Below are 15,382 nucleotides of genomic sequence, written 5' to 3' on the forward strand. Positions count from 1 at the left end.
AGTTTTCCAAATTTGCTGGCATATTGAGTGTAGCACTTTCACAGCATCATCTTTCAGGATTTGAAACAGCTCAACTGGAATTCGATCACCTCCATTAGCTTTGTTCGTAGTGATGCTTTCTAAGGCCCACTTGAGTTCACATTCCAAGATATTTGGCTCTAGATTAGTGATCACATCATCATGATTATCTGAGTCGTGAAGATCCTTTTTGTACAGTTCTTCCATGTATTCTTGCCACCTCTTCTTAATATCTTCTGCTTCTGTTTGCTTTTTAATATGCTGTCTAGGTTTGTCATAGCTTTTCTTCCAGGGAGCAAGCATTTATTAATTTCATGGCTGCAGTCACCATCGGCAATGATTTTGGAGCCCAAGAAAGTAAAGTCTGTCACTGTTTCCATTGTTTACCCATCTATTTGCCATCAAGTGATGGGACCAGATGCTATGATCTTAGTTTTCTGAATGTTCAGTTTTAAGCCAACTTTTTACTCTCCTCTTCACTGTCATCAATAGGCTCTTTAGTTCCTCTTCACTTTCGGCCATAAGGGTGGTGTCATCTGCATATCTGAGGTTATTCATATTTCTCTCAGCAATCATGATTCCAGCATGTGCTTCATCCAAGCCTGGCATTTTGCATGATGTACTCTGCATAAAAGTTTAATAAGCAGGTGACAATATACAGCCTTGATGTTCTCCTTTCCCAATTTGGAACCAGTTCTTTGTTCCATGTCTGGTTCTAATTGTTGCTTCTTGACATAATAATTTTAGTGTATGCAGATTATAATATATATATGTTTTGTTAAAAAGATGAATACTACTATTTCTACATTTGCTTATAAGAAGTTTTTCATTGCAATATGAACCATTATTTACTATTTAAAAAGGGGGAAAAGCATTCATTAATCTATAGCATGACAATGACTATAAAATGTATCCTGATTTCAAAATTGTTATGTGAAAAATATATATTTTAAAATAAGTATCATATGATATTCACAAATTGGAGCTTAGTCTCCATCAAGTCATGCACCCTAGTTTTTTTATTTTGAAAAACAAATACCAGATACCTAAACAAGAGAGATCACCCATTTGTGGAGGTCTGGGACTGAGTGAGCAAGGAACCAGCTGTTTCAAACAAGGGACTGGAGTGCTTTTAACCACAGCAAATGCCAGGAAAGGCAGTCCCTTCCCTCTGCATCCCCATATTCTGCCAAGTGGTAACAGGGGAATCAGACTTCTATCCAGGGGTATTCTCTGAGTCCTGCATAAATATGATTACCTTTCACTGAGTATGAGATTGAAGCTATATTAGTCCTTAAAAGTGCTTAGTGTAGCCGTATCTTTATATAAGAGAAATTAAAAGGTGAAAATAAATCTCATTTCAAATTTTTTTTAAAAGACCAAATGCAAAATGTTAAGCTAGGATTGTCTTTTATAAATGTGCCTCCTTTAAGGGAAATTCAATATACAAATTATCCTAGAAATAGATGAATTAGAGCAGGTTGTTATAAGGACATCTGATTGCTTACCTTAAATAATAATTCATGAAAACCCCTTTAAATAATAAATGTTTCATTGTGGTTTTAAATGCTTCCTTTTAGCAAAATTTGATTTTCACGTGTTTCTTTGAGAACTTCTACGTAATTTTCATCTGTAGATGAAAAGTCAAACTTTGTGCATTTTATCTAAAATAAATAAATAGCTTCACACTTTAATGGAGCCTATAGTTGGTGGAGGTTGCTGTGAACTTCAGAGTGATGACTAATTTGGTTATGTAAACACAACAGGCTTTATGCCAGAGACAACAAGTACTTATATCTTGGGAGAAACAACAAAGACTGTAGAATTTATAACTATCTCAAAATTAGTACTGGTACTTTATGATATCAATAAATAGACACAATTCACACCATCACCATTAGTGTTTGATAGATATTATACACACACACAAAAACAGAATGAATAGATCCAATTAAACAAATACTGTAAATATACTTAGGTCATAATTTTTTGTGTGATCAATGCACACCCAAACTGCTATTTATTCAGTGGTGTTGTGCTTTATGACATTAATGTACTCCTCAAGTCAATGTTCGGTAAAGTCGTTTTAAATCTTGAATGAATCCTTCAATAAAATAATGAAACCTTTTGTTATGTACAATTTTATTAATGGTGTTGCTTGTTTATATCTTGAATGTTGAATTTTTTCATAGCTTAGCAGTATTCAGAGACATGCAGACAGGTAGATACATCAGTTTTTTTTTCCTATTTTCAGGCTCATTATTTTGTAATATGCAACTTTTTCCAGGAACAGAATTGGTTTCTTTTTTCCTCAAATTCTAATGAGATACTAGAACCAAACATTGTGAAGAGTGTTCTATCCAGTAAAAAGGATCTGGATTTCTTATTCCTAAATAATGAAATGATGTTGCATATATGAAATAAAAAGGCAGAAGATACAATGAAGTATTACATGTGCTTAATATATATTCATTTATTAATGCATATGCCAGAGGATTGCATTGAACTATGCATTTGAAGACGTTATTAACAAAGCACTTGCCTATCAATTTAACATAAATTAGTGGATCTTGCTGTCTGTGGTTTCACACCCAGTAACAGCATGGTTCTGGGAGTCATGATACTTTTCACTTGTTCTTAACATATTGGACCAGCTTGTTCACAGAGCAGTCGTTGTTAACAGGGTCTTTCTTCTGCACGTATATGTTGCCCACTAACAGTTATGACCATAAGTTACAAAGTACTGTTCTACAGCCAACTATTTAGGTACAGACTCTAAAAAGTCAAACCATAAAAACAGAGAAAGTGCAAATATTTATAAACTATTTCATATTCAAAATCCAACCTAGTTATATTTTTATCTACTGAGCTGTAATAAGTTGTTTTTCTATTGCATTGTATGCATCTTGGGCTTATAAATAACATAAATTACAAAATTGTAAGCAATTTGTTCAGACTTCATTTTACATTTTTCACTAAATAGCTGAAGACATGACTTTTTTCTCCAGTGCAATATATAATAATGCTGCATTCAGTACAAATTGTTGAATATTTCTAAAAAGGAAACATGTAACTGATTATAGCACTCAGTAAAGAAGGAGTTAGTCATAACTGTCAGAAGGAAAACACTAACAGTACAGTTAATTATCATAGGTAATTTTAAGAAACAATCCTTCCGTTGTACTTCTAAACCAATAATCCTATGACTTTCTAAAGAATGAAATTTGGTAAAGCTAAGACATAATGCTAGATGGCAAATGCTTCAACTTACCTCTTTTTTTTTAATTTTTTTTTTTTACAAATGTGATGTGACCTTGGCAGTTTTAAGGAACAAAATTTTGTTGATATATCAAACATGTTAACAAACTATTTAGCATTGCTTTGCATAAGTTTGCTTTAAGAGCATTTCTTCACAGTGATATTTCAGAAAGGTTGGAAACTGGTCAGCATAAAATATTTCCCACCTTTTCTATTTTATTTTGTATGCAAAAGTCATCACAATATATCTGCAACTATAAAATTACAAATGCTTTCTAGAAGTAACTGCATTTCTAGTCATGGTAGAAAAGGGTATTTGTAAGACATCTATTATGAGGTAAGTCTAAATAAAATAATTTGAGTAACAAATGCTTTCATATCTACCAGATATATAAACCAATGTAACAAGGATAACTAATGGACAAACTCAAAAGACTGTGTTTTAGTATGTTTAATGGATGAGAAATTGGTAATGAAATAAACATTTTAAAAGATAACTCTGGATATGTCACTTAACATCATGATTTTGGCACTTCATGGAACACTGATTTCTCAAAGACCAGAATTGGTATAAAAGTTCTGCAGTTTTCCCACATACCTTGGAGACACTGTACTGGAGCACTGGCAAACACTGAAATGTAGTAAAATAAACATTCCCCTGTATTTGCATATGCATGCAGTAGTCAAACAGAGTTGGTGAATTCTCAGAGATGCTGTCTTGGGGTATGGTATTGTTTCAAGCACTCTCTTCAGCAGATCTTGTTTCAGATTTAAGTCTTACAAATTCTTTAGCCACATCATCACTGGTCCTCTGAGAGAGGATTCTAAGGATCGTCAGACCGGTTGCATCCATAGAGACATTTTTCAAAAGGGGATACCATGCCCCGTGGCTCCCCTTTTCGGCTATATTCTGGAGCTGAATTACTGTCATTCCGATAATTCGATCTTCTCTGGCAAAGCAGTAATCTTTAACCGAAAGGTGAAGTTCATAGGCCCCTGGGCGGTTTTCTTTACTCAGAGTGCTGCGTGGATTAAAAACAGGGATTTTGAGCATTTTCAAATAGGGATCGATACGGTTCTAATAGACTGTGAAAAATTTTATACATTGTTTAGAATGTTGTATTGGCAAATAAAGTATCATGGCATTTTAACTCTGCAGATATTCTTTAAATTTTCCTTAGAACGTATTTACATTGCTATTACTCAGCAATCTAACTTAAAACTCCTTTTCCTAGATAGAAAAAGGAAATTAATTTAAAAATGCTTGACTGCCCCCTGATGTTAAGGATATTACTAGAAACTGGAATTAAAATACTATGCTGTCATTAATCATTGGGGGCAAGGTCTCCCCAGTGATATAGGGGTAGGAGGGGTTACTAAGGGTCATGGAAGCTAGGCTGGGGGGAAGGGTACCTTTTGGAAGAATTTCTGTGCCATTGTTTCAACATCCATTATTACCAATTCCTTTCTCTACCTCAGACTCCTGGATTAGCTATTATATGTAGGAGCCTTTTCTCAGGGAAATATACTGCTCAGACTATCAAGCACTATTCATAAGATGCTAAATGGGATACAAATCGCCAGAGTAAATCAGTTCCAGCAGTGCCTGGTGTTTCAATGCCAGTTCTTTCGTATGGCAACTGTTAGACCTGTCAAGATTGGGGCTGAGGCTAGCCTCTTCTAATAACGACCCTAGACAGCCTGTCAATGCAGAACTGAACCTAATGAAGAAGGCTGAGCAGTGAAATGCTGAGGATAATACCCCTTGTCCCTTATTTTAATTCCTCCTCAGATAGTCCTGACTTTCTAATGAATGCGCTTCTATTCCTCAGTGGTACAAGCTTCCAGATTCCTTCCTTTTCTAAGTGACTTTTTTCTGATCAAATATTTTGCCAGGTGAGACTTTTGTTTCCAGAAGACAAACAACTGTGTACTTATTTTAGAGACAGTCTGAAATGACACTCAGGAAAATGGAATCCTAGGGGGCGGTAAAGAATAGAATGGCAAAATATGACAGGCTCTGGGACTTCTTGTGAATTAAAATGAGTCAAAATGCTGCCTTTTCCCCAGAATTGTGGTCTTGGTAGCTCATCGCATTATATCTGAATTTTGCATTATTCAGGTATTCCTAGAACCTTTTGGAAGACTTTTTAATTGGATCAAAATTTTCTGTGTAAATTGGAGGAGTAGATAGGTGGACTCTTGTGAGCTGATTTGTTAGCAGGCATTATTAGAACCTTTTTAGTAGATATAGTAGGATAGTTAAGTTTTAATGAGTGGTAAGAGTTAATTATTCAGAAAACAGAGCGCTGAAAGGTCTCTGAGAAACCAAGAATGTGAAATAACAAAGAATCAAAGCAGTAAGGGAAGCTTGGTAAGTGTGTGTGTGAGCGTGCTTGTGTATGTGTGTGTGTGCTTGTGTATGTGTGTGTGTGCTTATGTGTGTGTGTGTGTGTGTGTGTGTGTGTGTATGAAAGGCCCTAGGGCCTTGTCTTATGTTCCCTCCCCCTTGGCTTCCTATCTGTCCCTAGGTCAGCTCATTTAGATTTGTAGAATTAATTACATCTATATACAGATAATTCCCCATTTATGTCTAACCATATATTTGATATGAGAAGGAAATGGCAACCCACTCCAGTGTTCTTGCCTTGAGAATCCCAATGGATGGGGGAGCCTGATGGGCTGCCGTGTATGGGGTCGCACAGAGTCGGACACGACTAAAGCGACTTAGCCTAGCCTAGCCTTGGATGTACAATACCTATCTCCAGATTAATAGATTTAAAAGAAAATCTTTGCTTTCCTCATGGCCTGTCCTTACTTTCCCATCTCAGCAAGTGAACATCTACCCAACTGTTTACACCAAAAACTAGGAGTTATCCTTGACTTTATTCGGTGCCAGATAACTTCCATTTGCTCCACAGCATTCTTCTCCTTGTGCTTTGCAGGAGGATGCTGACCTGTAAGGACTGCACCCACTGAGTTTCTCTGTGCTCTGGCTTCCAGTGGGGTTTAGCCAAAAGAGAGCATCATTGGAAAGTCAGAGATAATGATGCAAGTGAGGGGAGACTTTATTTCTTTGGCTTCTTGCCTGTGAGGCTCCTCAAGTAAGCTGTTTGTCTCCACAGACGGTCCCTTTCCTAGGAAGTGATTGACTACATATGAAGTTTTCACAGTCCCGATTTTAGTAACAGCTCTTCTCCTTTAGGTGCAGTGGTGTAATAACCTGGCTACAAATAGCCCCATTATTTTCTTAGGTTCCTATTTAAAAGTCAGAGAGGCTTTCCTGAACACCTCATCTTAGCAGCCAACGGACCACCCTATCATGCTGTTTTGATACTATGCTTAGTATTCACTATCATATGACAGCTTTTTGTTTATGATTTTGTTTATCAAATTTTCTTAATATCTAGAGTATGACTTCCATGAGAGCACAGCCCTCCTATTACAGTTTTCTTCATTTGCCCTGGATCCGTGCTGAACAGGAATCCTTAAACCTACAGGTTTTACTCTCCTTAGCAAAGCCCGGTGCCATTCCTACTCTGTGAGTCCCTTGTAAGTGTAGCTGTACAAGGCCTATTGCCTGGTTGGAAAATGGAGCTGGGTTATAACTTACAACTGAAATGTTTCATTATACTTGGGTGACCATGTGTTGCTTTTTGTTTTTGTGCCTTGTTTTCTCTTCTTGTCTCCGAGGTTGGGTCCCAGCATACAGACTTCCACGAAGGGGCGGAACATTGCCGTGGTCTGCCAGTTTAAGTCATTAATAGCAATCACTAAAAAATAGAAGGAAAACAAAAGGAATATAAAGTGTTAGCAAACCCATGTGTGGAATACTAGGCTTTCCCTTTGATCTTTAAAGTGGATATTTATTTTTTAAAATGATGTATGAAGCTGTAACTTGCGTTTAATAACACCCTAACCTCACTGACTAGGACTAGGAAAAACAATTTTCTCTCTGGACTGCATGCTTGAGAGGGCTTCCAGCTCTAAGCCAGGTGGCTTTGGGATGGCGAAAAGCTGTAATTAAAATGACAATTGTTACTACTGAAAAGTTATGATTCTTGTTTAGGTGAAAACATGATGCTTTTCATATTAAAATTATGACATGTTCATGAAATATTTAGAAAATATACAGAAAGTAGATTAAAAGAATTTATAATTTTATCACTCAGAAGAAATGACTATTAATATTTTGGTGTGATGCTTTCAATCCTTATATACAGAATAGGATCATAATGTGTTGCAGTCTTAAAAATATTTTCATTTCTTTAAGTCCATCATGGATAGCATTGTAATTCATTATATATTTTCCAACTGGAAATATTTAATTGTGTGTAGATTTCATTCAATATTCAACAAATCACTTGTTGCATATTATGGCAGTTTCCTAATTTCAGGCATCATAAATAATACTTAAGTGAACATTCTTATACATACATCTTTGCTCATTCTTTGATGATGGTGATGGTATCCTTAAGGAGGTGTCTTATAATTAAACTTGCTAATTCAGAAGGTTCATAAAACTTCTAGCATTTGGTATACATTAGCAAAATATTTTTGAAAAATGTTTAACAACACTGGCATATATAGTCATGCCCACTTATCTGTATGCTTACTAATACTGTATATAATCTATTATATACCATAACAGTGTTAGTTTAGGTAGTGAAACTTTGAAATATATTAGAAGGCCGTGCTTTTGACTAAAATAGATACTATTTAAAGTGGCTGTCCATGATAATATAAAAATAGAACATGGTTCTATTGAGAAAAGTATTAATCATTAAATTACATCTTCAAAATGACCCCTGAATTCAGATTTAATTTTTATAATATAAAGCCAATGGATTCAACCACCCATTAAAAAAAAATCAAGCCAGTGGTTGGAAATCACATAGAAAAAGTATGTAGATTATGTGGATAGTAAGAATGTACTGAGTTAATATCTAAAATTTCATTGGTAAGTTGGAGGCAACCACAGCCTCAACCATAGAGAACACAGTCGTACAGTTCTGAAATGTAACCATCCATGTATTTTAACCATTTAGACTTTTCTAGTAATATAGGCTAAATATCTATGCTATTAATTTGTTTTGTTTTAAAACAAAAGTTTTGGATTCATGAAGGTATTCTAAGCATGCCCTAAAATAATTTAATATAGATTTTAAAAAACAGGGTTTCCAGAAAAAACATTTTGGATATAATTACTTTTTTGAGAGATTAAAGTCTTATAGGCTGTTTGATCAACCTGAACCCAAAATATACCTTTTACAGTGACTTTATGCTCTCCGGTTCCTGGAGTGGCGGTGATGTCCACGTGAACAGATATCTGACCCACTGAATCTTTGGAGGGGCGACCTGCAAATCAGCAAAAGTTTACTGGCCTGACCTTTCAGACCACTTAATAAGGGACATTGATATTCTGTGCATCGGGGACTTTAAAGTGTGATCGTGGAAACAAATGGTTCTTTTTGTTAATAGCACATAATAGATACTGATACATGTTCGCTAAGTTAGATTTGCTATGCAGGTTTCAGTCTTGGGTATAATCATATTTAGCCCATTTAGCTAAACTTTCACACAGTCCTCAGATACCGTAAGGCATCCTGTTAGTATTACTATTGTTTTAAAAAAAAAAAAAGCTTGAAGTTTCCTTATTCTAGGCACTTACTAAAGCTCTTCTTGTCACTTACGTATGAAGATATATCACTGCCCTTCCTTCCTTCCTGAAGTGCTCTTCCTGAGTGTGCCGCACCAGAGCACCAAGGATACAGAGATGGCTCTACAGAGCACCTATTCTCATGAGGCCCACACTCAGACCAGAGGAGAGCAACACACACACACTGCTGCATATTGTGTGATATATTCTGAACAGGTACATTTATAATTTGATGATATAAAAAGGATTAATCAATTCCAACCTGATAAAGGTTAGTCAAGGGTTAAGAATGTTGTATTGAAAGGTGCCTGTGATTTGGGCACTTGGAATTCAAATCACAGTCATGCTACATCTGGTTCTGTGATCAGAATTTGCGATGTTCTCAAGTCTTGGTTTTTTTATTTGTAAAATAGGGATAACTGCATCAACCTCATATACACACATATACACACCTATTAATATATCATCTATAAACATATACATTTTTTTCTCAAATAGAAACACGCACTCTAATTATCCTTTACCTTACCTTTGTCTTTTTACCTAAAAATGTATTAAGATCATTCCATTTCCATGTATACAAAGCTATATCCCACTCTTTAATATGGTCTGGAATATCACAGCATTAACTGCAAAGTCAAGGTTTCCTGAATACTTGCTTAAAAAACAAATAATTAACCTGCCTACAAATAATGAAAACATTAAAATATTTAAAATAATATTTAGCCCTTATTCCATTATATGGACATACCATTATTTATTTAAACACACTTTGGTGGTTTCTAGTCTCTTGCTCTTATGAACAAATAATAAGTTATTTTATTAATATTAATAATTAATAAAATAATTAAATAACAAATAATTACTTCTACTGTTTGCAAGTTTATCTATAGTATACTATCTAGAAATGGTATTTATCAAAGGTAGATAGAACCTCATTTTGCCCAATAGACATTTTAATCATTTGCAATACATATGAGATTAATAAGAATCTTATTTTCATGAAATAAATGACTAATGACTAAGCTGAAAAGAAGAGATTCTAAGAGACTTCCAGTTTCTAACTTGAGAAAAAAATCACTGCATTTCAGCCAGAACCTCTTATCAGGATCTGCTGAGAAAACCTGGTTCACCACAAGCTCCACTCTCACCCCGACCCTGCCCCAACCATTTGTTAATAAAAGGACTGAAAGACAAAGTGATCACTTCGGGCATTAGCCAAGGAGCTGCTCATTGCTCTGTGAGAAGTGTTTCCTTTCCCTGAGGTGAAGGTGAAAGGTGAAGCTGCTCAGTCATGTCCGACTCTTTGCGACCCGTGGACTATAACCTACTAGGCTTCTCCATCCATGGGATTCTCCAGGCAAGAATACTGGAATGGGTTGCCATTTCCTTCTCCAGGGAATCTTCCCGACCCAGGGATCAAACCCGGGTCTCCCGCATTGGAAGCAGACGCTTTAACCTCTGAGCCACCAGGGAAGCAAGAAAATTCCAAAAGAAGTAGTCCAAGCACTTGCTGAAAGTGCCAGCTAGATGAGCATTTCATTTTTTTTTTTTTTTTTTGGCTGCCTACTTAGCAGACAGTATGACCTGAGCATGGCCAAGTGTATGCCGGGACCTCCCTCTCTGCTTAAGGTCAGTTGCTGAGAAATATGGGAGATGGCTCCTGAATGGGCTTGAAGTGCCAGCGATTGGGAACAAAAGAGGGAAAATGTGACCATAGGCTCTGGTTTTATCAGGGATTGTCAGCAACATGGTGAAGAGGCAAGCATCTGAAAGGAATGTATGTGCCCATACACCCAGGTGGGTTGCAGCAGGAAAAAGTGGCCAGGTCTTGAGTCTTGGAAGAGTTCATCAATGCCCTGGGGAACTATTTGAAAATACATTTCACACCAGCCAGTTCTACCAAACTTGCACTTCCCCTAAGAGAAGGATCTGGAAAAGTTCTACTGCTAACTGAGTAGACAGTGACCCTTAGATAGATAATGACTACTAATGGTCACCATTGCAGTTTTTTAAATTTACTTATTTTTAATTGAAGGATAATTGCCTTACAATATTGTGTTGGCTTAGATAAAGATTCATCTGTCTCTTTTCTCTTTCTCTCTTCCTCAATATCATGGAAATTGCCTCCAGGAGAAAGAGGAATGGTGCAAATCAGAGAAGCCTCCTTCTCCTTTCCTCTTTCTGCTACAGTCACTATTTACCCCTGTTTGTAGAGAGAGAAAGAGAGCTTTTAATCCAACAACTAATTAAAACTTTAATGTGGGCAGAACAAGGTCTCAAAAACCCGAATAACCGTCTAACAGTGCAAGTAACTAACATGGTGGTACCCGGATGTTGATATCAGCAAGGGAGGTGTCTATGCAGCAGAAAGTAGCACACATAAGAGGGACTGATAATACTTTTTGGGAAAATAAAATAGTTTGACACCTAAACTGATGACATCCTTGTGATATGAAGAATAGAACATATCTATTCTTGCCATGATTTAAGTCTCCTTTTGTGTACTCTAATTATGCTCTACATTTTTCTTCATGTGAATCTTGAATGGTTAAAAAGCTTATTCCTAGTTATTACATCTCATTCTATTTTAAATGGGACCCCTTTTCCATTATATTGGATAACAGGAAGGCTAGTGATTTTTGTATATTTTTTTATTCAGCCAACTGAATTTTTAATGAAATATTTTCATTACTTGTTTTGAGTTTTGTAAGTACACACATGAATTATTTTCAATGAATTACACTTCACCTTTCCAGTTTTTATACCTCTTGATATTTGCCTTGGCTAATTTTATTGGCTTATATTTGTAATACTACATGCCGTGACAGTGTTAAAAGTGGATATGCTGCTATCCTTCACTTGGCTCTCCAGATTCATTCTTCACCCTGCTCCACTCCATCCTCTGCCCCTAGATGGACAAGTCAGTGGTCCCTATGCTCTATGGATGATAAGAACTCCTGGCAAAATATGGGAAAGAGGGAGTAGACTCAGGTCAGATATTTCTTTAGTTTCCTTCCAATGGTGTCACCATTTTGCTGGAAGAATCCTGCAACCAAAAAGCCAACATTGCCCTCACCATCCCTCAGCAGGTGACAGTCTCATTCCTGGTTCTAGGAGCTTTTTCCTCCCTTGTTATCTGTTTCAGTGCAGTTAGTTTACTATTCTTTCTGGTCTCTTTTTATCCTGCCCATCTGTTGTCCATAGTTTCTCCACTGAATCTTTTTTAAATAATCTTAATTTGGGTGTGCCATCTGATTCCTTCTGTGATCTTGGCTAATAGAGTTAACATCTTTGATTTGCTCATAACTTTAATGAAAGTGTCCCTAGTATTTTTGCAATATTCTTAGGTCTTGAATATTGAGACAATCTTTGTGGGGGATAAGATGTAAAATATGGACGTTCACTGTTTAATGACTATTATCATGATGGATTTTTTCAGGGGAGAAAATGCTTTAAGAGGTTCTTGAAGATTTAGTTGAAATTCCCCCCTTTTTTTTTAGACAGAGAAGCAAGAAATAGCATGTGCCCATATGCGGATGCGTAAAACAGAATGGTGTGTCCTGGAAACTGTGAGGAGTTCAGGATGTATGGAGCATAGATGAAGTAACAATAGGGAATGTTAGAGAAAATGTTGGTACTTTGAATGTCATTTAAAAATTGTTAGACTTTATCTTGGAGCTACTGAGAAGTCTTTTAAGATTTTGGCTATGGGTGGCATAGTCAAATTTAGGTTTTGAAAGAATTTGTCTCATCTGTGTAAAAGATCATTTTTATCACTGCAATCCCTTTTGGAAAACCTCCTACTTGCATGCTATTATGAAAGTGAAAGTGAAAGTGAAGTCGCTTAGTCGTGTCCAACTCTTTGCGACCCCGTGGACTGTAGCCCATCAGGTTCCTCCATCCATGGGATTCTCCAGGCAAGAATACTGGAGTGGGTTGTCATTTCCTTCTCCAGGGTAATTTTCCCAACCCAGGGATCGAACCCAAGTCTCCTGCATTGCGGGCAGATGCTTTAACCACTGAGCCACCAGGGAAGCCTATTATACCTTGAGTCAAATCCCAAAACCCAGCCCTGTGCTAGGATGCTTCTGATAACCTCTGCTTCATCAGCCCTTCTGGTCCACGCTGTCTTTGGCTTAATTTTTTCAAACCTTTCTTTATGTTTTCATCAACTCAAAACAAATGTTTAGAATATGCTTCCTCCATTATCCAATGAAGCTCTGTCCAAACACCTCTACACTAAAATATTTTCTTTCTTTCTTTTTTTTTTTACTATTCTAGAAATAATCTGTGGTTATAGTTTTGATCTCCTCAAACACTATTATACATAGACCACGATGTTTATGGTGCCCCTTGATTTATAAGACATGTATAACAAAGTATAAAGTCCCTGGGCAATGAAACCAGACTTCCCTGATCATGAATCTGTCTGTCATACATTAACAGTTTAAAAATGTGAATTTGCATGTCCTTATCTGTAAAGTATTGATAATCCCATCTACCTGGCAATATTATAATGAGGCTAAAAAAGGACAATTTTGAAAAATATGTAAGATATTATGTGCCTTGCACATAAGAGCTGCTGGTAAATGGATCCAGGTTTATGATAATAAGCATTCTTAAGAGTGCTCCAAAGTTATTAAATATCTTGAAGATTCATAGAAAATTAGAGAGAAAAATCCATTGCACTATAGTTATCTAAATCAAATACTGCTGTAAGACAAAAACAGAGTGACTAGAGTTTTCCTCAACAACTTTGGAATTCTTAGTTTCTTCAGTAAAATTTTCTGGGTTGAGTACACTAGAGATGGAAGATTTTTAAGAGCCCTCATGTTGAATGTCCATTAGGGAGTATTCTTTCCCACTATGATGTAAAACCTTTGTTAACCAAGAATTCCATGAAATAAGTTTTCTTGATTGCTAAAGGTTATATTGTTTGTTTAACTATTGTCCAAATCACAGTCAATGAGAGGCAGTGCAAATGCATTCAGGTTGCGTGTGTGTCTCTGTTGGTATACTAAAGATCAGAGCCTGCTCAGTATGTGGGTTTGTGATCAAGACTCTTATGGGTGGTCATGTCAGTATTACCATGAGCAGTCATGTAGCAATGGCTGGTTTGTTTCCAGAGTAAACATCTAGAAGTGATGGTCAAGAAAGTTATTGATTCAACAAGTTTGTAAATGAGAAAAGCTTTCCATCAAAGCGCTCACCAGGAGGTGCCATTTCTTCATCTGAGTTCCTAATCAGAAACTTTACCAAGGTAATTCAAAGGCTTTGTGTTGTTATAGAATCTGATCTTTATTAGAAAATATATAAAACTTGAATTCGGAAAATATGTGCTCTTAGTTATGGAGGAGACATTTTATGCTGTTTGAAAACAACTAACAGCTATAGAAATGTGCCTAAAACTTTTTAAAAGGTACTCTAAATGCACAGGTATGATTTTCCCTTTCCCAAATTGCTGCTCTCTCATCTTTCACTTGCATATCCTAACTCTGTGCCTGTGTGTGTTTTCTAAAAAACTTGAAGGAGTCCACTGGTGGGAAAAAAAAAAAAAATGTTGAAAACCAAACTTATATACTCAGCAATCCCCAAACAATTTTGAGGAAACACTTGGGTGTAAAGATTTAGCAGAAAACACACATTTCCTTTTTTTAACAGAAAATGTGAAATTTACTGCTCAATTACGTCAAGCATAGTCTTGAGAGTTGCTTGTTTAATGTGGTACACCCCTAAGAAGTGGAATTAAAAATGTGACCGTTTTCTGACAGTTCTCAGTAGAAGCAACTAGTTTAAAAGGTTTTATTATTTTGTGAGTATTATTTAATAGGCTATTCCTAATTGTCACCTGAGAATTCTGGGTTTGTGCTTCCGTGGCCTGCTGTTTATACCACTCCACAGCACCCATGTTATGCCTAGTATTGTAGGTAGTTAGGCAGATTTTTTCTTTCTAACTGTATTCCATAATGGCAGGAAACCTCTATTAATATTAATAATCCATACTACTTATCTCTAATTCATATAATAAATAACATACTTTTGATATTTATTAAATGCCCAATTTATATTTATTCACTGATCAAATATGGGAGCAATCCTCATTTTGCACAATTTTATATTCTATGATATGTTCTTATAGTTTTCAGTTCTTATAGTTTAGTTAAATAACACCCATTTCAGTTCTTATAGGTTAGTTAAGTAACACCCATTTCCCAATGACACATTCAAATTTCAGTTATCATGGCCTGTTAAACACCTGTCATTGCCTAAAGTACAAACTTTGTTGCTAGTAGTTTAGTCCACACATCACCATATAAGTAAATGATAGGTATTATCATCACTGACCAATCACATCACTTCTTTTAAAGTCTGGGGATTGGTCACTGTGCCTCTGTTCAGTTCACACACAACAAAGGGCGTAGTTGTGTAGCTGCCTTGTTTCCT

The 15,382-nt window shown here is 36.1% G+C and overlaps 1 protein-coding gene across 2 annotated transcripts in view; it reads right to left on the reverse strand.

The window, feature by feature from the left end:
* Positions 1-2,464: 2,464 nt before the first annotated feature.
* UNC13C (unc-13 homolog C) overlaps positions 2,465-15,382 on the reverse strand; it is a 701,596-nt gene continuing 688,678 nt past the window's right edge. For both annotated transcript variants that reach the window (XM_069596439.1, XM_069596440.1), the window contains 3 exons: positions 8,542-8,634; positions 6,890-7,049; positions 2,465-4,298 (listed from right to left, as the gene is read on the reverse strand). In XM_069596439.1, coding sequence (XP_069452540.1) covers positions 4,013-4,298; positions 6,890-7,049; positions 8,542-8,634 — 539 coding nt within the window. In that variant the 3' untranslated portion in view covers positions 2,465-4,012. The remainder of the gene's footprint in view (positions 4,299-6,889; positions 7,050-8,541; positions 8,635-15,382) is intronic.

The sequence above is a fragment of the Ovis canadensis genome, chromosome 7 (genome assembly GCF_042477335.2).
Source record: "Ovis canadensis isolate MfBH-ARS-UI-01 breed Bighorn chromosome 7, ARS-UI_OviCan_v2, whole genome shotgun sequence".
Taxonomy (NCBI): Eukaryota; Metazoa; Chordata; class Mammalia; order Artiodactyla; family Bovidae; genus Ovis; species Ovis canadensis.